Source organism: Rhopilema esculentum, chromosome 3 (genome assembly GCF_057945365.1).
Source record: "Rhopilema esculentum isolate cy_ngs chromosome 3, ASM5794536v1, whole genome shotgun sequence".
In the NCBI taxonomy this organism is placed as follows: domain Eukaryota; kingdom Metazoa; phylum Cnidaria; class Scyphozoa; order Rhizostomeae; family Rhizostomatidae; genus Rhopilema; species Rhopilema esculentum.
In genome coordinates, this window is record NC_142817.1 from 4278995 (window position 1) to 4303616 (window position 24622).

Sequence of the window (24622 nt, forward strand, 5' to 3'; positions counted from 1 at the left end):
TACAGGGCTAGTATCAAAATACACCTAGTTAATCATGAAGCTAAATTTACACATTACTATAAGAGCAACAATGGAAATCTTTTAGAAAAAAAGTAATGTTTAAATGACATGTAATCGATAGATACATACTAAAATTCAGGAAAACAAATCTTTTGCAGGTTTATCTTCCTCAGCCTAGACTCTCAAACCGATATAAGCATGAACAAAGATCTACAGATGAGACACAAAGACAAGCTTACGCTGCTCCGAGTAAACCCAAAGCCGAATGTGAACTTTCAAGACAATCTATTTCCCATGTATGGATAGTACCATGTGCTTAAAACCGGCTTTCAATGGGAGTTTTAGATTCATAGATTTGTTTCATAGATCATAATGTGGCGACATTGTTTACATCTATGCTGGGCAATCAATCCAGGGACGCTGGAGGAAAAGAAATAGTAAACCCATTTTCCTTCCCCGGATTTACATTCACATTCTGTGTTAGAGATATGCAATAAAAGTGAAAGTGAAGACCACACCATGATAAATAATTACAAAGACGTATGAAAATCGATATATAAAAAAATCCTTTCCCAACATATCGCGATGTTTTGTCCAACTTTTTCAGGACTTCGCGTGGAAACTCTCATTTTCAGCAATTCTCGGCTCTTTAGCTTTAGCTTTCAGCTACAATAAGTCGGAGATTTTGGAGTGCAGGGACAATCTCTGTGAATAAGACAGTAATAGTTCCCTATATAGCAAAAATTGTCATGGTAGTTGAGGAGAACCAATAGCAAATTCAAAATAAACACAAGGTCTGAAATCCAGCTACAGAGAATCACCTGAAAGGAACGTGATTCAATTTCTATGTAGCACTGTAAACGAGTCCATGATCCGCTACATAAATAATCGTAATAACGAAACAAAGTGTGCAAATATTTACCCTAACATACCCTTCATGATAGTTCTTCTACCCTACCGAAAAACGACTGCCCCTACAAACTGTGATAAAATATACTCTATAACTTCTAACAACTCAATTGGCGCCCAACGAGGTTACACTTATACGCAACACCTTTAAAGCAAAAAGTAATGAGTGCAAAATGATAAGATGTATGAAAAAGCCTGGAGTGCTTGCTTGTAAGGCAAAATCAAATTGAGTATAAAATGTCTCGCTATAAAAGTGGCTTGACAAAATAATTAAAGGTAATAAAATGGTACGCTTTGGGCGGTTTACAATCAAATTCAGAAGCGTAAAGAAAGGTTGCTTCGTTGTAAAAAAGTGTCATTATAGGTGAAATAGTGGATGTATAATTGGGAAAAATCTGACAAAACGACCATATTCTAAAACTTAAAATCGATTAGGCCTAGCAAGGAACCAAAGTAAACTTTACCAAGCAAGCATTTTTATATCAGACAAAATAATATATTCCTAACTACCATTGACTAAAAAGAGATACAAATTGCGCAAAGGCAGATGGTTCTATAGTCATAGTCAGCTATTGAATACAAGCCGAAATGGGAAGCTAAACGAAACCATGTTACCTGCTGTGCTAAAATCTACATGTCTGATCAAAATATTACAATAGATCGTCGATTAAATAACTGGGCGACTGTAAGTCACAAAATGAAGTCCCGTGGTCAAAATCACGGTGAATATATCGCAACAAGAACTTGTGTTCCAAGTTTAATCAATAGCTTGAATGTGATCAAATGGCATTCTTTAGCAGTCTCTTGAAGAGTGTGTATGAAATGAAACTTGATCACATGATCATACAAACATTGACATGTTAGGGTCTTCATCACTCTCTTCTTCTTCTGCTTCGCGGCGCTTCTCTTCACCATATTGACCAATAAACGAACTGTCTTCTTGGAACCTGCTGTCTTCTCCATACTCATCAAAACTATCCTGGTCCGGCTCATCGCTGGGTGGTTTCTTTTCTATTGACCCTTGGCTCTGATACTGCGGCGGCAGAGGAGCATCCTCAAGGTCGTTCATACTAGGGTGAGAATAGAAGGGTTAGCGAACTGCATATGCAGAGACCTGTACCAATAAACAGATAAAGCTAAGTCAATGTATATATGGGGTGAACAGCTCTTGTCCAGTCAATCAAAAGGTGGATCTGATGAGCAAAATAACAATTAGCATTTTGATTGGCTATTTTCGATAGAAAGATATAATTTAACCAATCATAAACACATGCAAATATATATTGCATTCATACTGGAGGGCTAAGGCCATCTAGCGCACAAAAACTGTAAATCAACGATAACGAACAAGGAGCCAAATTGCAACTTGTCTCTTTAACGTTCAAATTCTAATTAACATGATAATCAAATTTATGCTCTATGCAGAAACGACGAAATTGGAAATATAGGACAATGAGCATCTGAAAAACCAACCCGACGCGATACAAATATGATACATACTGACTGATATATTTTCCGCCTATAACTGGGATGAGCAAGGCATTCTTAGTATTTCAATTGCGTTTTTTACAACGACTCTCCTTCACTGCGCTATTATGAGTAGATATAGAGCAAATATCTACTTTTGCTCTAAATCTGCTCATAGCGATACGAGGGAGGCACTGAGATAATAGGAACCGGGTTAATGAAAGTAAATTAAGCCGACGTGGCTTCCAGGGAGATATTTATCGTTATTAATTGGTTTCTGCTGACAATAGTCTTAATTTCGAATCCCTGTCATTAATGTCTTGCGAAAAACTGATAAGTCGCTCTGAACAGCGAGACAAACGTCTAAAAGCGCATGGGCAACGGAAAAATGTTCTCACAGGCTATTCTGCCCTAGCCTGGAGCGTGAGAACGCACACACAAACAGCAACCAATTTCTATTACCGAAAGATGTCGATACGAGTTCTTAAGAGGAATCCACTGACGGAGACCGCTACTTTAGAAGAAACCTCTAGAAACATGGGTGAAAAGAAAGCGACATCTGTCTACTAATCTGTAAATCTCACTCTGTGATTAAAATGTATGGAGACCAAAAGCTCAAGCCGCTCAACAAGAATTAAAAGAGCTGTTCAAGGAATCATCTTCTTTCTGTAACACCCCCCCCCCCCGCCCTAGAAAACTTGGCCAAGGTCAAGAGAGCGAAGGGCTTAGGGGTGTGACCCTCAGTGTTTTATGAATTGGTCGGTAAATACACAAAGTCGTTACTTCGTCAGCAAAATCGATGATGTTTTCGTACGTAATGTTTTCGATACGATGATGCTTTCGTAGGTAAATTTTACTCCTCTACCCCCTAAGTCTTGAGGGTTATTCTACGCTAGATAGATATCTGACAGGATAAAAATCAAAGAAGTCAGAAAAATAGAGTAGGACATCGTCAAGTCTCAATAAGAAACAAAGGATCTACTCGTCTCTTAAGCTCGCTTATCTTGGGCCATTTTAGCATCTCAATGAAGATGTCAAGGTGTATACATGCAACAGAAGCTCCAGGCAGTTGTAGTTCTAGTGCTCTACTGCCCATTACAAGACGGTATTTGTTGTCTGGGGATCATTTTCACCAGGCGCATACGCGAAATGTTTGCCTGTTGCCTGGAGATATGTGCTATAAATCGTTTTCTGCTGGTTTTCATAGAAACTGCAAAAAGGGCTGCTCTTTAAATTACTTGTAGCCCAGAAAATCTATCCGATTAACAGTCGCAAAAGGACACTGTCTTTGGGATTCGCAGCTGGGGCTGCAGGAAACCGCTGAGTCTAGGGAAACGACGGGACTGTGACATAAGACATGATGCTTTTAAAATATTTTGATCGCTGTTTTTGAATCATTAATTAGTTCATAACATCAATACCATTAAATATCGCTTGCAAACTCTTCACTTTTTATAAAATCCTATTATCGGCCAGACGAAAGTAGGGAATAAATTTGGCAGCTTATAAAATTCAAAAAGCCATCTTGTTAAATAATGAGGAGACAATTCTGCATTATGCTAAAGCTTTGTAGAACAGCAGCTGAAACACTGATTAAGCAAAAAATTCCGAGAATATTGAGACACTTGATAGCATTGCAAAGCTAAACAGCGATATGCTAAATTCTTAATGATTTCTGGAAAGCTACCAGGTTTTTAAAGTCAGATGATATAACAGCAATTTTGGAAGACCCCTTCTCTGAAAATAAAGTGAGAACCTACAGTCGCTGCTAATTAAATGCAAACAAACGAAATATTCTTAAGGCGTACCTTACTAAGATAACCTTAAGAATCAGAGTAGAGGGGATGATTTATCAAATGAACATCGCCACAAAACAAATTTAAAAATGTGCAAAGATACTGTGATAAGGATTAACGTTTTACAGCATATTTTGCATCATTTCACCCGATCTTATCTATTAAACGGTTTTACATTTTAGCTTTAAACATTTCACTTACGCCATTGGAGTCGCCTGGGGTTCGTGGTATGGCTCTTTCTCGATACGATGAAACTCAGAAGAGGCCTGGCCATTCCAACCCGCAAGATCTTTTTCTCTCGCCGAAACTATGAGACAAAAAAAATCATCAATTGCACACACGAAAATCCACCATTCTGTGGACTCAAAAAGTATGTTGTGTTTTCAAATAGAAAACACATCCCGCATAATTTTTAGTACTTGGTTTTTAAATTGTAGTTAGCTATTTAATACTTAAGCTCTCACTTACAATTAATTCATTTTATTTCTTATAACTAGTTAGTCAACTTGTATTAATTTAAAGGGAGGGCCCCTTGAAAATCAGCATTGCTGAAGAATGAAGGCAAACTAAAATCAAAATCTGTTTGATGATATATGTAGGAAGTAGTAATAGAAAACTTGCAAACTCTATCGAAATATCAATTATACACCGCATTACAATAAAATAAAACTCTTTCACAAAAAATTACAACAAATCAAAGAAAAGAAGGGATGATACCTCTTGAAAAGAACTTAAGTCGAGAAATGTTTTCAGAGGGCGCTAAAATACCATGGTATTCTTATAACCTTTTTAACTTGCTGTTGTTGTCAATGCATTTCTGATATCATCTTGTTTACTACACAAAACCAAATTTTTTGTACTTCCTCCAACAAACAAGCCTTGTTCTCAGAGATCCCCGCCTTCCGCACCAACCAACAATGGAACTAAGACATGGGCATGGCTATAAACTTTGCGTTCAACGACCTTTCTCACAGCGCACAGACACTACTTTTCAGACCCTCTGGGTAGGTATGAGAAACTTGAGTGTCTAGTGATGGGCCCTTTAGTACAAATATGCAAAAAAAGATTGAGATCTGTGTTGCATTTTAGAGAAAATCTAAGTATCATAACTTGATGAAGGCTTCTTTATTTGCCGATTTCTATATTACGTTTTCAAATGACGCACTCTAGACTTTATGCAGTCGAGTTCGACACGTGTAGCAAATCATACACCCTATTTCAATTCACGATCTACAGTGACATTTCAAGCTACCCTGAACATCTCTTAGACTAATCTATGCACCCCAGAGTGTTATCTGGAAACTAGCAATTTTATTCACACACATTTCAAAAGCCATGGAATACGAGGAAACTTTTTTCAGGGGAGTGTACTTTACTTTGACTCTGACGACCTTATGGTCCGTTTTTCCTACTACATTAAGTACCGAAAAACCCGGTGCCAAAAATTTCGGTGGATTAATTTTCGGTGGAAAAACTTTCAGTCACATTTTTGAAATTTCGGTGTAAATCTCGGTGGAAAGAAAAAAATTTGGTGTGTAAAGAAATGAAACACTCTGTCAGTTATTCTATCTTCAATATAAAGAAAGGAGGGGATTAGAAATTCTGACTGATTGTGGGTTAAAAATTGAGGCGTCCAAAATGAAACCGCTGGAGTGTTAAAAAGAATAATTGAGAGAAATTATGAAGAACGAGCGGAAGAATCAGTTCAGCCCATATTTAACTCAAATTTCTTGGAAGTAGAGGGCGAAAGAGAAGAAAGTGAAGATGAGCTGAATATTTTATTTGTTGATGACGATGGAGAATCAAAAACTGCAAATTGATATGCTGTGGATGTGTAGTAAAATTCAAACAATATAAAATAATTTTTTGTTATTTTCAAAGTCTATCAGTGCAAAACGACAGTGTAAATAATTTTACTAAAATAAATCCCTCGAAATTTTTGGTACTTAATGTATGCAAATCTGGACACGTCTTTGAGAAACCTCCACTATACTTCCAAGAATCGGATGACGTTTGCATATACAAATCTACATACAGGGCAGCATAAACATTTGAGACTAGCAAATAAATTGGATTTACAAAATTATGAAGAAGCTGTAGTGAAAAGGCAAATAAAGAGAAAAAGCAATATTGAAGGTGCTCCTTACCACTGTATTTGCTGCCCTTCTTGTTTACCAGAAGAAGAATGACAAGCAAGAGTATTAAAACGAAGATGGTACAAGCAAGGGCGCCGACGAACCATCTGCTAGAGTACCATGGCCCTTCGTTTGTTCTTGCACCAGGTCCTGGAAAGCGATTGAAGCTGGTAACCAGATTTCTATCAAACACTGGCAGAGGTTATTCAAAGTTAAAGAAACGCAGTTGTCAAAATATATAATAAGTTAAACATTTACGACTATAAAGTGAAAATAAAAAAAAGAACCCTAGTTCAGGATGGGTAACGGACGGTAAAAGCAGCATGAGTCAACACAAACTGTTTTATAGTGTATCGAAAAACGCACGAATCAAAGGAGGCGATTTTATCATAGTTTACACAGGTCTATTAGTCTGTTCGTTACTAGATTCCAGAGAGCGAAATGACTTCAAGTAGAAAGGGGTCCTTTCTCGGGTCTACCTCAACATATTCAAATGTTCATTCAAATATTCAAATGTTGGACACTGGTCTGGTACACAAATTTATGTTGTAGGATGTTGTCCGTTGTAGGATGTTGTCTGTTGTAGAATGTTGTCCGTTGTAGGATGTGGTCCGTCGCAGGATATTGTTTGTCTGGTGTATAAAGCACAAATGGCTAAGTATCTAGGGATGTGAGAGCCTCTGCACCTCCAATCATAATAAAATATAATTCTGCATCCACCCCCTTTCTCACAATAAAAAATGCATGCATAAAAAATTAGCTTTGAATTGTCTTGCTGAAAAACAAAATAAACGGTTCCACCATAATCTTGTCGGAAACTACAATCCTTGCCAAAATTATTGGAACACTTGCGCAAAGCTGAAGCTTTTTTTGAAAAATCCCCCCTACCCCCCATAACAATGTTGTTCAATTGGGCTGTTTGATCCTGAAGGTAAAAATTTCTTCACTGAAAGCTGTATGAAGGTATTGAGAAAATAAATCAACATTGTACGGGGGGAGAGGGTCGATATTTTGAAGCGGCAGTGATATTTTGGTGAGGTAGTTTTAGACTTGCTTTGTTTATTTGCATGCTGCAATGGGAAGGCGTTCCAGTTATTTTTGGCAAGGACTGTACATTGTCCAGTGTTTATTACTATATTACAACGGAACAGTATTTAATCTGCTACTTACACTAAGCTAAAAATTCAATTTTAGCGAACTACAAAAAATACATACTCACCTCACCGAGTTTCCTAAGAAAAAATTACACCATCCTATTCTAAGAACTACATATAAATCTTATTCTGAGAACTACAAATAATATCAGGAAGAGATGGAAGAAGATTGAATGCAGTGGATGAAGAAGTGAAGAAAGAGTGCGGTGCATTTTAGTGTACAGAAGAATTTAGGGCTTACAATTTATGGTTGGCTTATAATTTACGGTTGGTTTATAGCTTTAAAAGTTATGAGTAATTTAAGGTTTATAACTGAAGTTTTAAATTTTAATGTAAATTTAAGTTATAAAAGTTAAAGCTGGTTCTAATATTAAAAATTCATATTAATTGTTCGCTACAAGCTAAGAGTGTTTTTAGCGCTTGTTTTCAGGTTGAGCATTCAAGCGTTTATGGGGGACGCCCTTTATTTCGTTTAGCAAGACTAAACTTATGTCTTGGTTTAACCAGAGACCAGTCTGCCTACTCAAGAAAGAACTTCTCTAGCTTGTCGTTTCACTTTGTTTTCGAATGTTATTGAGCAGTCTGTCATCAAATTGATCACATTATACGGGAGTTTGAAACAAGAAAACGCAACGATCGTACAATTGCAGGCGATATTGCACGATCACTGATCAATGATCGTACAATGCCACCCAAGCATAGCATTGATATACCCAAGCATAGCATTGATCTAACCAAGCAAAGCATTGATCAATAGCGATCAAATATGGCTTGTGATCAATGATCGTACAATTACACCTAAACAGAGCGTTACCTTTGGGCAAGATTGCAGCTGTAGTTACGTTCACAACGCTGGTAATGTTGCGAGGGAGCGTGGTACTGCCAGTTGTTGTTAATGGCGCTAAGGCAAAATGAAACAAGAGTGTGCCAAACTCTACACGGCATTTTGTAGTCGCGTAGACACAGACAAGCTTAGCTTTAAGTTGTTAATGTGTAAGTGCAGAGATTGAATGGGTTATGTGCATAAAGGAAGGCAGAAAGGTTGACATGACAGTTAATAAGTGTGGTTAATGGAACAAGCAAGTGCAATGTGATGTGTTTGAATACTGGCAAGAAAAAACCAAATTATAGTCTTTAACAAATACATAAGCACAAAAGCAAAGCAGTGGAGGTACTGTGTGTATTTGAAACTAGAATACTGCAGGAATATCGCTATGATTCAGAGATAGCTTTGCCAAATTACAGGTTCTTGACAATAATAAGATTTTTAATGTCTAAGGACGACGGGGGTCACAAGTTCTACCATGCTTTGCTTACCTTTTATTGGAGGCTTAACCATTGAAGGTTTTTCATATAAGTTGGTGCTCGAAACATGTCTAATGGCTTCTCATAGAATCCAATAGCACAACCCCTGTCATACTCTTTTTACAAACCCCTGTCATACTCTGTTCCTATTTTTTGGATACTTTTGAGGATTAAGCGTTTTCAATGTTGTTCCCTATTCAATATTGAGTTTTCAACAACACAATGTCTTAAATTGTTTCTGATTCAACGAAATGACAGTTTTGAATAATACTTTTTGTAGCACGGCTGACTAGCTGACAAAATCTGATTTGTTAACATAAGAACAAATTTTCAACAATCGAGCCTTGGTGTTTCAAAAACATTACTTTCTTCTTCAAACTCTTTGAAGGCTGGGCATGTTTTTATGCTGTTCTTAATTTTGGCAAATCAAGCCTCAGTGTTCTTATAAATTGTAATTTAAAACAGTTGTGCAAGTTAAAGCAATGATCTGACATAACTAGTGTGTAGACTATACTATTGTAAGTCTGAAATATACCTACGGTTCAAGCGACACACCTCAAAAAACAGCTTTCATCTAGATCGTTTAGGCCCTCTTTCAGAGATTTTGACAAGATATCCGGATAAACGTGTATGTATACAAAAAGTTACCAAAAAACATACCAGTGACCAGTGGCTAGAAGTTCCAAAGCCAGTATGCCTTTACAAGTAGCATTCTTCACAAGGGTGTGATTCGGTCAGAAGAAACAAAGTACAAGGAGCCATAATTGAAGAATTATCACAAACAAGGAGTATAATCTAAACAAATCGTGAATTTCACTGTAGGTCCGTGAACCGGGAAGTTAATGAAAATAACTTTTGGAGCGAAAACCAATTCGTAACAACGAAATTTATTCACGAGGCTCAAATCACAGGAATAGCACAGGAATAGCTTTTCATCAGCACTTTGACGACCATGCATGGAACTGCAATGTATGTGGACACACTGCCTTTAACTATGAAGAAAAATATGCAGGTCAGATGTCTCTCTCTATCATTGCTGGCCGCAGCAATGCAAAGCTACCTGTTTATACAAAACACTTACTTGTGTATGGCATGACCTGAGAAATAGCCCTGTCACTATTGATGCTGTCGCCCATGCTGTTATGACCAACTGTCCAAAAGTAATATTCCAATTCTGGCAATCCCTTAACTGTTTGCCAAGGCCTTTTCCTGAAGTTGTCGCCTTTTACAGTCAACGAGTTGAAGTAGGGATCGGCGTCATAATAGGAACCATCTGTTAAATAAAAGATTTAATCACTTACGGTTTCTGTTTCAGAAGAAGCAGAGATTATAACGTATCAAACTGGGGTAACGCATTTCGAATTAAATATTGACTCACGATTAGTGAACATTAATAATCGAATAGGGATTTCACTAACAGAATATGAACTGACAGTTCATGAATTTCACGTTCAGAGCAAAAATCGATTATTTAAAAAGAGATTTATTCACAAATCACAAAGCACAGGAAAAGCATACCAACAGCACAGAGGCAATTAATTGCACCAATGGTGGCAAAAAAATTGCGTTAACAATTATATAACATTTATAGTGGAAACCCAGTGCATTTATATATATCTTTTAAAATCTAGTTTGAATTTCACTTCTCTTCACAATTTTCTACACAACTTGAACTGTTCAACCATTAATCCATATAAAAAATTATCAGGCCCTCTCAAAGTTCGACTGGGCACATATCCATAGTACAAAAAGTAAACAGATGAAACAAATTAAATTAGAGCTGCCTCGTTACCTTTGTGTTTGTAGTATACTGTAAAACTCGTTGGAAGGCCACCATAGCCAGGCAGCTTGTATGTGATGTTAACAGCATTTGCATCGTAAGGAACAACCCTTGGCAAACTCGGCCTTCCAGGTTCTGAAATAAAAATGAGAAATTCATCATAGGTTGTAACTGGCGCTTAAAATGTAACAAAGGAAGCCAAACCCCTTACTAGCTCGTTTCTAGACCTGCATAATCCAGAACAGCGACCATCTCCCCAGATAGCTTACTAGATTAAAGGAGGAGGTGATTGAGTGTTCAGAACGAATGCTAAGAATTAAAAAGGATTTAATTATTTTTATTAAGCTCTTGAAACAAAAAAAAGATGACGGCAGGGTCCCAATAAGAAAATGATATATAGGGACCATGTCCCAGGCCTCTTTTCTGTCAGGCTTGAAAACTTTCTACAGAAAAAAATCTCTTATTTATAAACTAGAAAGCAATAACTTTTTATTAACAAGGAAGAACTGAAATGGGCAAATAATAAGTGATGCACATACTGTCAGGAATACTGACGGTCATTCGCCGTCTAAAATATTGCCCTTCTCCTGCTTGATTCATCGCTGCGATCCACACCTCATAGAACACACATGGTGTCATTCCCCTGATGTAGTATTCGCGCTCAATTTTGTCGACAACAATATGATCGAGTTTCTTCTTCTTCTGGAAGTCTCTCTTTGGTCTCAGCTGCATTATGTAGCCTGTCGTGACACCGTTCGGCTCTAGTGGCGGCTCCCATTGCACGTGTAGAACATCACCGTATATCGTCATCTTGATGTTATCAGGGATGCCAGATTCTACAACCGAACAAAAGTAAAATTCCATTATCAGTTTCTTCGCCTTTGGCACCCATGTCTTTTCTTCAGTGTTAACAAAACGATGAGAAACGAATCTGATGGTAAATGGCCTTTGAGCCAAACTACAAATACAAAAATACGATCAAAATAATGTAAATTTTACTCACTTGTAGCTCGGGTTTCAAACACAATAGCATCACTTTTTGGCCCCTCTCCGCCACTATTGAAGGCAGTTATATATGCCCGGTACCTTAAAGCCGGTATCAGTTCGGACACATTCCTCAACAACTTCGTATCCGAACCAACAAGGTACTCTACAACATACGGCTTTTGCTCAGTAGGGTATTGTCCAAACACCACAGATCTTCGTTTCCGCCTGCGGTCCACGCCTCTCTTGATTTCTGGACGATACGGCTTGGTGATATTCCAGTAGTATATCTATGAATATCAACAGATCAATGACTGATAATTCAGGTTGAGGCAAGAAAATCGGCAGAAAATGCAGTTGAATTATAGGTTGTCTATTCCGTACAGGATTTAAAACCTTAATATAAAAATCTTGCTCATGGTCAATTCGTGTAATAACCCATACAACATAAAATACAAAAATCTTCAAATGTATAATTTTCCTAGCCAGATTTCGGTAAATATCTAGATTGATTTTCCCATTTATTATAAAATTCAAAACAACATTATTTTAAATCATAGAAACAAATCAACGATTATAAAAATAATCCTATGGCCAAGCGTTCTGTTTGTTTACTGTTCATGTAAACAGTAAGCTATGCGGCGCGTTTTGAAGTGAGAAACAAGAGGCGGGGTACCGATTGGGACATTAACAATATCCTATTGTTCCTATTGTAATACCAACCCAATGAGATTTCAGGTGATTCCAGAAATTCACCGAAACAAAGTACCTTTGAGAACTTCTTCAGAGAAGGAGAATAATGTTTTTACACGCATTGAACGAGATTGGGACGCAATAAATACTAGTACTAATGACTCCACAAAATATGCTTTTGATTTTACATTTCGTTTAAGGCATAAATTAAAACAAGAGATTACCCTATAACCGTCAATATTGCCAGGGGAAGGAGCGGTGATTTGATTCCAAGTAATATCAACATCTGTGTATCCAATCTTTGTTGGCCTAAGGCCCGTTGGTGCAATGGTGAGTTCTGGAAGCGAAAGAATACTATTACAGATATCAGTAAAGCTCAACAACACTTCGTAGAAAGACTTTCATTCTCTAACGCACCGTTTCTCCTCTGACGTTACATTAACACCTGAATAGAGATATCCCTTTAGTTTTTAGTTATTTCCACGTCACTTTGAATTTTCTTTCTGGATAACATCGATCCAGCCATTTTCTAATCTAACATGAACCTTTCCTTGGCACGAGCTTGGAAACAAACAAATGACACTTTACATGTTGATGAACGTAATGAAAAGCTTTCAAGCAATCGTAATAAATTCAGTTCTAGGACAATTTGTGAATATCAAAGCACGTTAAAACCTTCTGTTGAAATAATCAGTAAATTCATAGCAAAAAGCTACTTACTTTGTTGATAGGAATAGGCTGTGATGCACTTTTTGGGGGCGGTTGAGGGTCCTCTTTCGTTGTAGGCAAGTACACATATCTCGTAATTCGTAAATTCTGAAGGTTTAATTGGCCATTTGTGGGTAGAATTTGTGAAGTTTCTTGAAGTCCACTTCGCCGTACCAACAATTCTGTAACTGACTTCATACCGAAATTGTTTGCCTTCTTGGAAAATAATCTTCATTCTCTGAAAAATCACACAATGGAAGATATATCTTTATATACTTATGAGCATTCTTTTTTGAGGCGATTCGTGTACAAAATTATCAGACTGTTCATTTCGCAATCAATCTTCAGAATACCTAGAGCCAGGCTTAAATAAGGACTGGGCAACAAATTAAGAAGTGCAAAAGATTGGGATATGTCTCATTCCTAATCGATTAATTCCACTACAAGATTATCGATGGCAAAGAAAGCAAGAAACCTTCGAAGCCTCTACGATTTGTGAATGTCAGATAAAAAGCTAAGGATAACTTTGACAAGAAGAGACAACATATTACAACCATCTTAAAACCTATCCACTTACACTCCAGACAATATCAGAGTCCTGTCTATTTTTCACAACCAATGTTAAGTTTTCAGGATTTGTAGACGGTTGCTTTGAAGCAGTTACACACAATGAGGAGAGAGATGGCTTGCTGGGTTGGCTTGCACCCACTTGATTGACAGCTGTCGCCCTGAATTTGATAGCTGCATTCCCGGGCAGCACAACTGGATTGAGACTTGAACCAAATTGAAACTGATTAGCACTCTCTCCCTTGACAATACCAGCTTCATACCATATATTGGTATCGTCCGGATAATCAGACGAATACTCTACTTTCACAAACTTCATTGGATCGTTGTTTGCCTCGCCAACTCTCCACTCTACAGTTGGTCGGTAATTTGCGCAGCTAACAGGAAGTGTCAAACTTGTTGGTGAATCTGGTGCCGCTATGACAAGAACAAACAAAATTTTATGAAAAGCTTATACACACTTTTTTTAAAAGAATACATAATTTTTTGCTGAGCCTCTATATTCTTAATTCTTTTTACTTTAGAGCCTCAGATTAGTCTTGAATTATTCTTTAGCGACACAGGGTGTAACTGAGTCGCATTACAGTGTTAATGACTTCAAGGCCGAATGCGCCTTTTTCAAGACATATAGCGTGAAACTTGCAATTTGTTTCCAAAAAAGCTCAAATAAACAAAAAAATTAATTCTTGATGGAGCTTAAGCCTCGGGTTATTCTTAAATTCCAGAGATTTTGAGCCTTAATGCTCTCATAGACTATATTCTTATAAAAAGGAGTGTACCCTTTTAAAAAGGAACTGCAGATAAGAAACCGACCTTTAGGATGGTAAAGAAGTTAATAAGCAACCATTGAACTGATCACCTTCAAACAATGTCATCAGGAACGATTTTGTATTTCGTCTAATTCGATTAGAAAATGTTGGGGTTGGAGGTAATACTGAAGGTATTTTTTGCGACGTGAATTTATTAAAACTTCCTTTGCATATCCAAACTTTAGTCAACGGCGTTTGCAAGTGGTAAAATTAGCGTTCCAGCTGGTGAAAGGCGATCTCTGCCACTAAAAAGGACGTGGCTTAGAATCTTTAATGTTGTTCTTTCAAAGGTCTAGTAGCTTGCGCCGCCACTGCCCTCAACAGTAAAGAATCACTCAAAAATGATCATTTTAAAGATTGGGCGAGCTATTTATCTAATTAAATCCTAGGTATTTTGATTTATTTCTTTAAATAGCTTTTATATCACTGTATAATATTATCATTTTTATTCCTGTAAATAGTAGGCTTTAATTAGCTTATCGTTTTAGCTACTACTGTAAAGAACGCCTACTGCAAATAAATGAATTATTATTATTATTATTATTATAATCCTTATCAAAACCGCATGAAAATAAACACAGCCGCGTAGTTTTCACAATATTTTGCATTTAATAATGCGATTCAATGGCAATTTTTTTACCTGAGACAGAAAGATATCTGGTTGCAACATCTTCAGACCTCACGTTGGCTGTCGTGCTTAGGATTGTATATGCTTTGCAGGTGTAATTTCCTCTATCCTCGAACTTCAATTTCTTGATTATAAGAAGTCTTGGAGCGGCATCACTAACACGCTGCTCTAGCATGAAACGGCCATCAAATGCTTTTATACGCTCCCCATCTTTCTCCCAATGTATACGCAATTGCAGTCTCTGATCATACGTGGCGTTACAGACAAGAACTAAATCTCTGCCTTCTTTGATTGTGCTACCTCCATTTGGGGCTTCCGGGGGAACAACAATTGTCGTGGGAACTAAAATGTAACAAGGAAATATTATATACATTTCAAAAATTTCAGCAATGTGGTTTGCAGTGTATTAGGGGAAAATCAAAGTATATTTCACCTGGTCTTCTCCATTGGACTGATTGTACAAAAAATGGCATTGTCTATGTTCGTAAATATCACTCTAACAATATGCAACGTAGCCCTAGTTAACAAGCATTTTCCGAAAACGTCCGCCTCCAGCAAAGGACAAATAATTTTGTCCCATATTTCTTTCTTATGGACAAAGTCTTTTAAAAAAGCTCTCAGACGACTGACAGCACCTAAAACGGATACTAACTCTGACCCATATGCAGAATTCAATTTACTAATTTCATACTCAAATAAAGAAAGAAAAGTGTCAATGCAGCGCCGAAATTCATGCATCAAGTGCTCTCTTACCGACAACTTGAACATCTGCCGAAGTTTCAGCACTGCCTCTAATGTTTTGAGCAACACATTTGTAACGGCCTTTATCGCTATCTTCCACGTTATTAATCACGAGCGTGCCGTTCACATCTTGAGAGATCCGCCCCGTGTTGAGGTTGACAATCTGATTGTTCTTGTACCAAGTCTTTTTTGGAATAGGTCCGCCGCGCGGATTGCACGGTATGCGGCCAACCCTGCCGCGGAAGATAAACATAGGATCCGGCAGTGGCTTCAAGAATTCAGGCTTTACGGCTGTTGTAAGATAAAGCGAGATGTTATTTTCTACAAAAAATCTACTGTTTTTATTCTAGCCTTACAAAGACGTCTCTTTCTGGGGGCAGGGCTTGCTCAAAATATCTACGAACGTTAAAGTCAAGAGCCATTCCATCGCAGGCATTGCCGAACCAGAAATCAAGAGACACATCCTATATACAATATTTGGTGAGTGCTTTGAAGTGAACGTTTGGCCTGGCAGAAAACTATGCATTGCTTTAATTAATTCTTACATCCTGTTGTTTGGTGAGAAATAGAACGCCACAAAAGCCTAGCAAGGACGGGAACGAACCTTGAACATCAATGAAAGATTGGGTAGTGATTGTGCCATGTTTGTTCCTGGCCATGCAGATGTACATGCCTTTGTCGATCAGCCTCGCATTTATAATCCTTAGAACACTACGGTCGATTTTGATGTGATCACTAGAATTTCAAATAAAACAACACCACATTATGAGTTGCTAAAATTTCAAATAAAAATGCAATCAACGTATTTGAACTATCACGGAAAAGCAAAACACGTTCGGGGTCACGAGAAAATAAGAAATTGACGAGCAATAATGTTAGCAAAAACAAGAGACATTCTAATTCGTCGAAGCGAACCCGCTCTAAGCTCGCATGAAGCAAGAAAATTGTAACTTTCTGTCTACAAAAATCTCAATTGCAATTGACAAGCAATTGTCGTTGAGACCAGTTTACTGTAAAATTTACCAATTACATAGAAAATTCAAAGGTTACCACATAATTATAGAGCAGTATTATTAATAATTGATATAAATATCAATTAACACCAGAAATCTAAATACATCATACCACATATTATACAAACTAAAACAACATCACACTTAATATCAACGAGATTAACGAGCAAGAAGACTGCAAGTGGCTTGAAAATATTCTAATATTCAAGACGTGTTAACTGGCGTTTGAAAAAGGCACCTTATATTACAGACGATTAATAAATCAAGACTCAAATGCTTGAATATGTCCTCTAAAAAGGTACGTCTGCCTCCCCCCTCCTGTCCAGTTCGTCTTTATAGATTACTGTTGGATCAGTCATCTTGTTGGTTTTCAATTTAAACATCTTCACCAGTTATTGCATGAGCCTGAAGCAATAAAATATCAAATCAAGGAAGAAGAAATAAATAACTTACGACTCAACCAAGCGTGTTCCATTCTTGTACCACTCATATGTTGGAACAGGTTTGCCTGTTGCCGAGCAGTTGAACATCGTCGATGACTGTACAGGGAGCGTGATGTCTTTAATCTCTTTATCCCAATATGGCAGGACTAAAACAATTTAAAATGAAAGTCTAAACCAGCAGGAAAATGACGAACAAATCGACAGTAAAAAGAAAACGAATCGTATCGTATCGACACGATAATTCTTTAGACCAGGACAAATTGAAAGGATCAATGTAAATTTCAATGGAGATTTTGCACTTTATAATGTGTCACCAGCATTGATTATTAAGACGGAATTATAACCTCCCACAGGTCTGTTATTGAAATGCTACAGCAGCACTGCGAAATTTGGAAGTGCGATTGGGAATACAATTCTATCAAAGAAAAAAACGACTTGATCACAGAATACCTACTATCTGAAGACTTATTAAAATAAATACCCGTTACACAGCATTCATATACGTATATAGGTAGCATGAGAAAATATATATACTTTTGCTTCTAAGAAAATTTAGATCGCATAAGAAAGTGGACATATCTTTTACAAACTTGCGTGACATTTGTTGCAAGATAAGCAAATGAATTTACGATAAAAGAAGTTTATTAGAACCTTTGACAATAAAACACATTCATTTGTTTGTGAAAGGCATTCGTTTTGAACTCTAGGCATTTATCAGTATTTAGTTCAGCCAATAAGAAGCCGACGAATAAACTCACAGTGAACTAGCAAATTTGAATCCACATATTTAGCACCCATAGAATTTCTTATCCAGCATCTGTAAACACCCTCGTCCTCCTTGCGAGGCCGCACAATTCTAAGTTCTACGTCATTGTGGCTAAGAGTGTACCCGATAAAATTTGTACGGCCAGTTTTGTCCAAATTCTGTATTCTAACACCATCTTTATACCATTCAACAGTCGGAGTGGGGCTGAAAGGAAATGATCAAATATCATTAGAAAGGAGAAAGTGTCTTCAAGAACAAAAAAAATTGGCATGCATCTTTGCGAATTTTTTAGGACTAGGCGAATTTTTCAGGTCTACGTCAATTCTTATGATCCTTCATATATGGACGTTTTTGGGACACTCCTTCTTGCTGTCCGTTAAAAATCAATTTTCAAAGTACTGCAATCCTGTTGTTATGTATTCCATTGCCTGCATTTAGCCGTATACACGATATGTTATGAATCGAGTTAAGGTCCATTTCCACTTAATTCGCAATTCGCAAATTCGAAGAAACAGCTACAGAAAAAAAGTGGAAATTCATTCAACTAAAATTTGTAGAAAGTGCTTGGAAGTATAGAAATTTCTTGACAGCGGATGTAGCAAATAAATTCAATCTTCTCCAAAAGCATCAAATTTTTTCAACAGGAACACATTCAAATTTCTCAACAATCCAAAAAGAAATACTAGGGTATTCAAGTCGCTAAGGCTTATGGAAATCTACAGTATAATTTAACAAAAACAGCTCTCACAAATCGGATTCGCATCAAATTTGATCGAATGATGCATGCTTTGAATTTGCACTTGCTCGCAATCTGCAAATTCCTTGCGAAATGCAGACCGCAAATGAAGTGAAGTGGCGATTCAAATTTTGAAAGCTAAAGAATTTAAGTTTGGCGAGATACATGCTGAATCCCCCCCCCCCCCCCACCCCACCCAATTGCTAATGTATTACAAACATCGTAAAAAAAATAATCTATCAAATTAACTGCTTGAGAAATGACATCATTGTACTGAAACCATGTCAAATACCTACAATTCAACGCAAAATATTCAAACGTGACATATTGGCCTGCAATGTGGAAATAGACAAAGAAAGGCACGAACAAAGCAGTAAGCTCCCTTACGTGCCAAATCCACCACAAGTGAAAATTGATTCCTGGTCTTTCAAAATGACAGTGTTGTCAACCATGTGAGAGGCAAAATTTGGTTCCTTTGTGTAAGAGGATCCTAAACAGAACAGAAATAAATCTCGATAAAATAAAACAAACAGCCATTAATATAAATACAATTTCCAATTTCTACCATACTACAAATGATTCTTGTTAAACATAGTACTGAATTTATCTTTAAAATCCTCCTACATCTCCTCTGAATTATTCTAAGCTTCGCTAAAAATGTATATTTGTCACTCGACCCACTCCCTCAAGGCTACTCCTGCTATTCAGAAAGAAGATATAAACGACAAAGATAGTTACCGAAATCTCTGTCCTTTCTCATTTTGAATCTGTTTGAAGCTCTTGTTCCCAAACCAACACTGAGGAGACATTGAATACCACGATAATCATCGTTTATTAACTCCAAGTCTTCTTGAAGCACGTTTGCAAAGTTAAGGCTACCATCGTTTCCATAGAAGACACGATTGCTGATAGGAATACGTTTTATACGTGCCCTTGGGTTATCTGCACCTGGTACACTGCCCCATTCAATGATAGATGGGTATGTATAGCTGTGTTTTGGGCATTTCATTGATGTGTGGTAATACAGTGTTACTGGATGGTTCCTAGAGTCTCGCTCAGCTCTTGATTCGGGCACAAACTGACCAAGAACTAAAAATGAAATTTAGAGCATTGATAGGCTCTTGTCTGAAAATACCCAAAATTCAAAGAGCCTTTTTTGGTAAGGCTTGAATTAAACAAACAATGGAAAATATTTTGAATGATAGAAAAATAGATAAGTGTTATTAAAAAGTAATTGCAAAATTATGCACACATGAGATAATCCAGTAACTGAATATATTGATCTTCAATATGCAAAATGCGACAAGAAATGTGAGATAAGAAGACCATGTTCAAAGGTTTAAAAGCTCAAATGAATCAAAGATAAACCCATTTGCACTACAGAACAGTAAATTTATATGTATAACTCTCGCTGGAAAACTTCTCAGACAAACGAAAGAAACATCTAAAATCACTGAAAACCAAGAAATGCTAGACATTAAAAATATCATAAAAGTGATGACAGCCTTGGTCTTCTTGGTAAAAGTATGGAGCCAAATTATAGGTGGTCAAAGGGGTTAACATTGGCACAACAGGGCTAAAGTTGGGATAATATCAAAGAAATTAGGATGAGCTCCACAAGATAAATTGTCAGCAAACAAATGGTTGAGAATCTTAACCACCTTAGGACTCTATAATCTCTGATAACACATTGATATTTACAAAACCATAGGATGAATCTGATTGGAATGAAATAGAAGAAAAAATAGAATAGAAATAAGAGATTGTTGGGGCCCAGACCCTCCTTGGTATCTTCATAAGACACCACATGGTTATTATTATTACATTCAGTAGTGTAATACGTGTTGATGTACACGCCATCATGTAGCGTTATAATTTAAATGTTGATTTAATATCTGATTTAAAACAGTACTAGCTTACATGTTTTGATTCTCCATACCCAATAAGGACATACACATGGTAAATGTCAATCAACAAGTAACAGTGATCATGATTATGTATGTGGTAACACGAAAGTAGTTGAGGAGTTGGTTGGAGTTAGAGTTGAAGTAAGGATTGTGATCGACGAATATGTAAAATAAAACACTTTTGGATTTGATACTAAACGGTTTATACAAAATGGTGATTTTTCTCTGAATCTGCATCTTACACTTCGTCCATCATTAAATTTTAAGATAGTGGCACCGCTAGAAATAGCGGTCCCAACAGCTGATGTGTATGGGTAAGGAAAATAAAAAAAACTTTACCTCGTATCTTGACATCCAACTCTCTAATGACTGTGCCATCTGCGTTTGATGCTGAGCAAATGTAAACGCCACCATCAGATATGTTAAGATTTTTTATTGTAAGAGTATTGTCTTTGAAAGTAACTCTTTTATCTGGGTAAGCATCGGTGATGACAACACCATTTCGTTGGAATGAAAATGTTGGAGGTGGGTCTCCAGAGCCACTGCAATCAAGGTACATAACTACGGGGGTGAGATCACTTTCAATTCTTGGAATTGGTTTTCGAATCACAAAATCGTCTACTTGAGGTGGTGTACCTGAAAAACAAAATGTTGGTTAACTCTTCATTTAATTCAGTCTGGATTGTCATCTACACTGGAATCAGTCTGGATTGTCACATACACTGTACTTTTCTGTTAATATATATTTATTAAACATGGTCAGGTTTTGCTGTCTTAGGCCATGATATGGCCATGGGCTTTTTTCTTCTGTCTTGCTTTTAAAAGGCATGTTTTATTAAATATACACATTTGCAGATACACCCATGTTACCGACCTTTTACCACAACTGACAAGGTCAAGGCCATCAACAGAATCCAGTGCATCATTGGCAGGTTCTCTTCCATGTTTAGTGATTGTTATTCAAAGCTTTTCATCTAGAAAATGATACAAAGCAGGATATGATATATGGCACAATGTTGAAAAGAAATAAATGGCATTATGTTGGAAAGAAAAATCCCCTTCAGGGCTCTCACTTTGAACTTGTAGAAATCCTAATAAGTGCATGAAAAATCCTCAGATTTCATGAAAATTCCTCTCATTTATTTCTAAATTTGCAAATTCTGTCAGAAAATAGAATATTACAGCTCTCCAAAGCTGCTTTAGTATGAGTCTGACTCTTTTATAGAGAATTATTCCCTCATAGAAAGTATAGTCTTTTGAGCATTTTATGCTCAACAACTAAAGCAAGACAGTGTGTACCTGTGTCTAGAGAGTACTGCAATTGACAGTCAAGCTTAAGAAAGAATTCAACAGGACTTTACTGGCATTACTGAACATTAGTATTTGAAAGTGTCCTTTTAGGTCTTGGATAAACATCATTTCATTTTATTCATCAACTTTATAACTCCTAGAGAAACATTTGAATATGAAAAGTCCACAAAAAATTATTTAAGAGTCTCCAAACTTCCTCAGTTTATGGAGAATTTTTAAAAGTGAGAGTCCTGCTCTGTTAATTTTATTGTGGATATATGAACTGAAAGGAACATTATTTTGCCCTTAATGAGCTTTCATGAAGATTCTGACTATGGAAGCATGTATATAAAAATCCAATCATGGAACAGTATTTATATATTTGAATAAATACAGTTCCATGATTGGATTTTCACAATCAAGAAACTAGACAAATTGGTTAATGTCAAGGTTGATATTTATGTCAATTAAGATTATGTCAATATTATTTTCATTTCTATTGACCACTAGATCATTTCTACAGTTGACTCCAATAATAATCACTTCACTAAAAATTACACTGCTGTTTAAAGTCAAATGGAATTTAGACCCAAATACTCAAAGCTGTTAAATTAAGAGCCATTGACAGTCACATTCCACTTACAGTCCTTTCAGCAACTTTTGTTTGAATATAACCAAGGTCTACTGTAAAACATGAAATAAAAGTATACAATGTCTTTGCAATGGTGTGGAATACCGTGTATACTTGAAAATGTATAACTGTGGTTTCTTCAATCTTGTTGTCAGATACAAGAAATAAAACAAAGTTGAAATGTACAAATATGTCCAATCAAGTATTTGTCACTTTAAAGCTATTGTGTTTCAAAACAAATGCATTTCTATTTATGCTAGAACTAATAAAAAATCATTATCTTATTGTCACCCTGCATCTGGTATATATATACTCTATGGAAGAAATGTGGCAAAAAAAATTAATTTTGATGATGAATATGTATCATTGAAGGATTACCATAGAATATAAAAACCAGGCTAATATCAATTTTCAAAATTCATTTCACATTATTATGGAATCTAGAGGGAGGAATTGAAGAATTTTTCCATCCAGTAAAAAGTACTGTTTGCAATGTTTGATCATGAGCCATATCCAATCTTAATGTCAGTGTTAGAAGACACATTTTTCAATCCAAAGAGATTTATTTAAGGAAAAATTCTGCTTGTTTTTCAAGACAGCAAAATTCTGATGGTTAGAGTGTCTAACTGCCTGAGAAGTATTACCATATTTTGCCTACTTGTATCTTAGAGCAACAGCAGCCTGCATTTGTGATGTTGCCTACATGCCCGAGTAGCAGATCTTTTGCGTAGGTTTTGTTACTTGGCATGGCGTATACTTAAATTTTGGTGAATTGGCAAAACAGCCTAGATCTCTTCCTGCGATTGTTTGAGAAGTTATAATTTTCATCACTTTATCTGCTTCAACACAAATTATGGGGGAGGGGTTGGGTGGGTCAGCCTAACATCTTTTTTCCTCTTTTTTGCAGCAAAATTTTCATGCAGTCAATAGGGAAAAACCTCTGGGAAAATACACTTGATGTTTTATAGCAAGAACGTTTGATCAAAAATTACAAAATTAGCTATTACTTATAATTCTTTTTAAAATACTATGTTTACAGCTTCTATGAATTTGTTTTTCGAATTGAAATGACATTAAAATGCTAGCAGCTTATCACATGCCAGATCTCTTCTACGTACAAAGCCACACAGCCCCTACGCTTATAGTTTTGGAGGTTTAGGTTCAAAACTAATCCACACAAGATTGATTGAGTGTATTACAATAAATTAAGTGTGATAATTCCGTCGAGTTTTGAAACAGGGCTATCCTGAACCTCCTAAAAATTAAGTGTGATAATTCCGTCGAGTTTTGAAACAGGGCTATCCTGAACCTCCTAAACTTACAGAAACTGCGAAAAACCTACGTTTGTTTGGATACTGACAATTAAATTTGAATTAGACCCGTCCAAGGCAATTCAGAACCGATAAAGAACTTGCATCGTCATAGCCGGCTAGGCCTCCTATATAAATCTGTTTACGCGCGCTGAATTCTAAGTTAGCTACGCTTCCGGCCTTCTGCCTGTATACCCCGTTAATGTTTTAATCGAGATGCGATTAGAAAGCAATAATGTATATAAAATTTAGTGGAGCTTTTTAGAGTCTATATAACTGATTAACGTACCTGTGCATGCACTTGGAAATTATACGATACTATAAATACATGATCGGATCCGTGTCAACATTCCCCACTTTACAAACAATGGCTTCACTTTCTAGGCCTATACTTCTAGGCAGTAGGTCAAACCAAACATTTCATATGTGGAAATCAACTATGATTGGGTTGCAATGTCATCGTGGTCGTTGGACTTGGTTAACCAGGAAAATCTCGCAAACGCAAAGTAACTTAATCTACCTCTTATCGGAATCACCTTCAGCATGGTTAGGCCAAATATTTCAACTTTTACTTACTCATCAATACTCACTTTAAACGGAATTAAAAGCCAACAAAAAGACATGTACCTGAAAGTTTCTGCAGAATACTTTTCCAACTATGCAATCGGTGGACAAGTTTGGAACAGCAAATGTTATTTTGCTATTTTGGGTTCCGTTCCCTACATAACCATGAAATGACTCATACCCATTGAACGACGCTTACATTATGGGAGGAGCATTCAAGGTCACGCGGTACAAATAGTTAGAACTGATTGGCTATCTCCGATATTGTTGTGAGTAAAAAAGAAAG

At 36.7% G+C, this 24622-nt stretch overlaps 1 protein-coding gene across 3 annotated transcripts; it reads right to left on the reverse strand.

Annotated features, from left to right (window-relative positions):
• Positions 1-24554, reverse strand: LOC135692876 (fibronectin type III domain-containing protein). Of its 3 annotated transcripts, XM_065211212.2 has the most exons (22): positions 24400-24501; positions 22475-22515; positions 21416-21515; positions 20881-21177; positions 19373-19723; positions 19022-19124; positions 17891-18102; positions 17143-17278; positions 16281-16411; positions 15689-15967; positions 14948-15277; positions 13509-13915; positions 12944-13169; positions 12448-12560; positions 11550-11820; positions 11086-11382; positions 10559-10681; positions 9848-10039; positions 8276-8362; positions 6320-6457; positions 4374-4479; positions 1-1979 (listed from the first exon to the last, which is right to left on the reverse strand). In XM_065211212.2, the coding sequence occupies exons 3-22, from the start codon at positions 21483-21485 to the stop codon at positions 1751-1753; spliced, it is 4098 nt and encodes a 1365-aa protein (XP_065067284.2). In that variant the 5' UTR covers positions 21486-21515; positions 22475-22515; positions 24400-24501; the 3' UTR covers positions 1-1750. The 3 variants fall into 3 exon arrangements, with proteins under 3 accessions (XP_065067284.2, XP_065067283.2, XP_065067285.2); XM_065211211.2 differs by lacking the exon at positions 22475-22515 and having other exon boundaries at positions 24400-24554; XM_065211213.2 differs by lacking the exons at positions 8276-8362; positions 22475-22515 and having other exon boundaries at positions 24400-24554.
• Between the last annotated feature and the right edge of the window lie 68 nt (positions 24555-24622).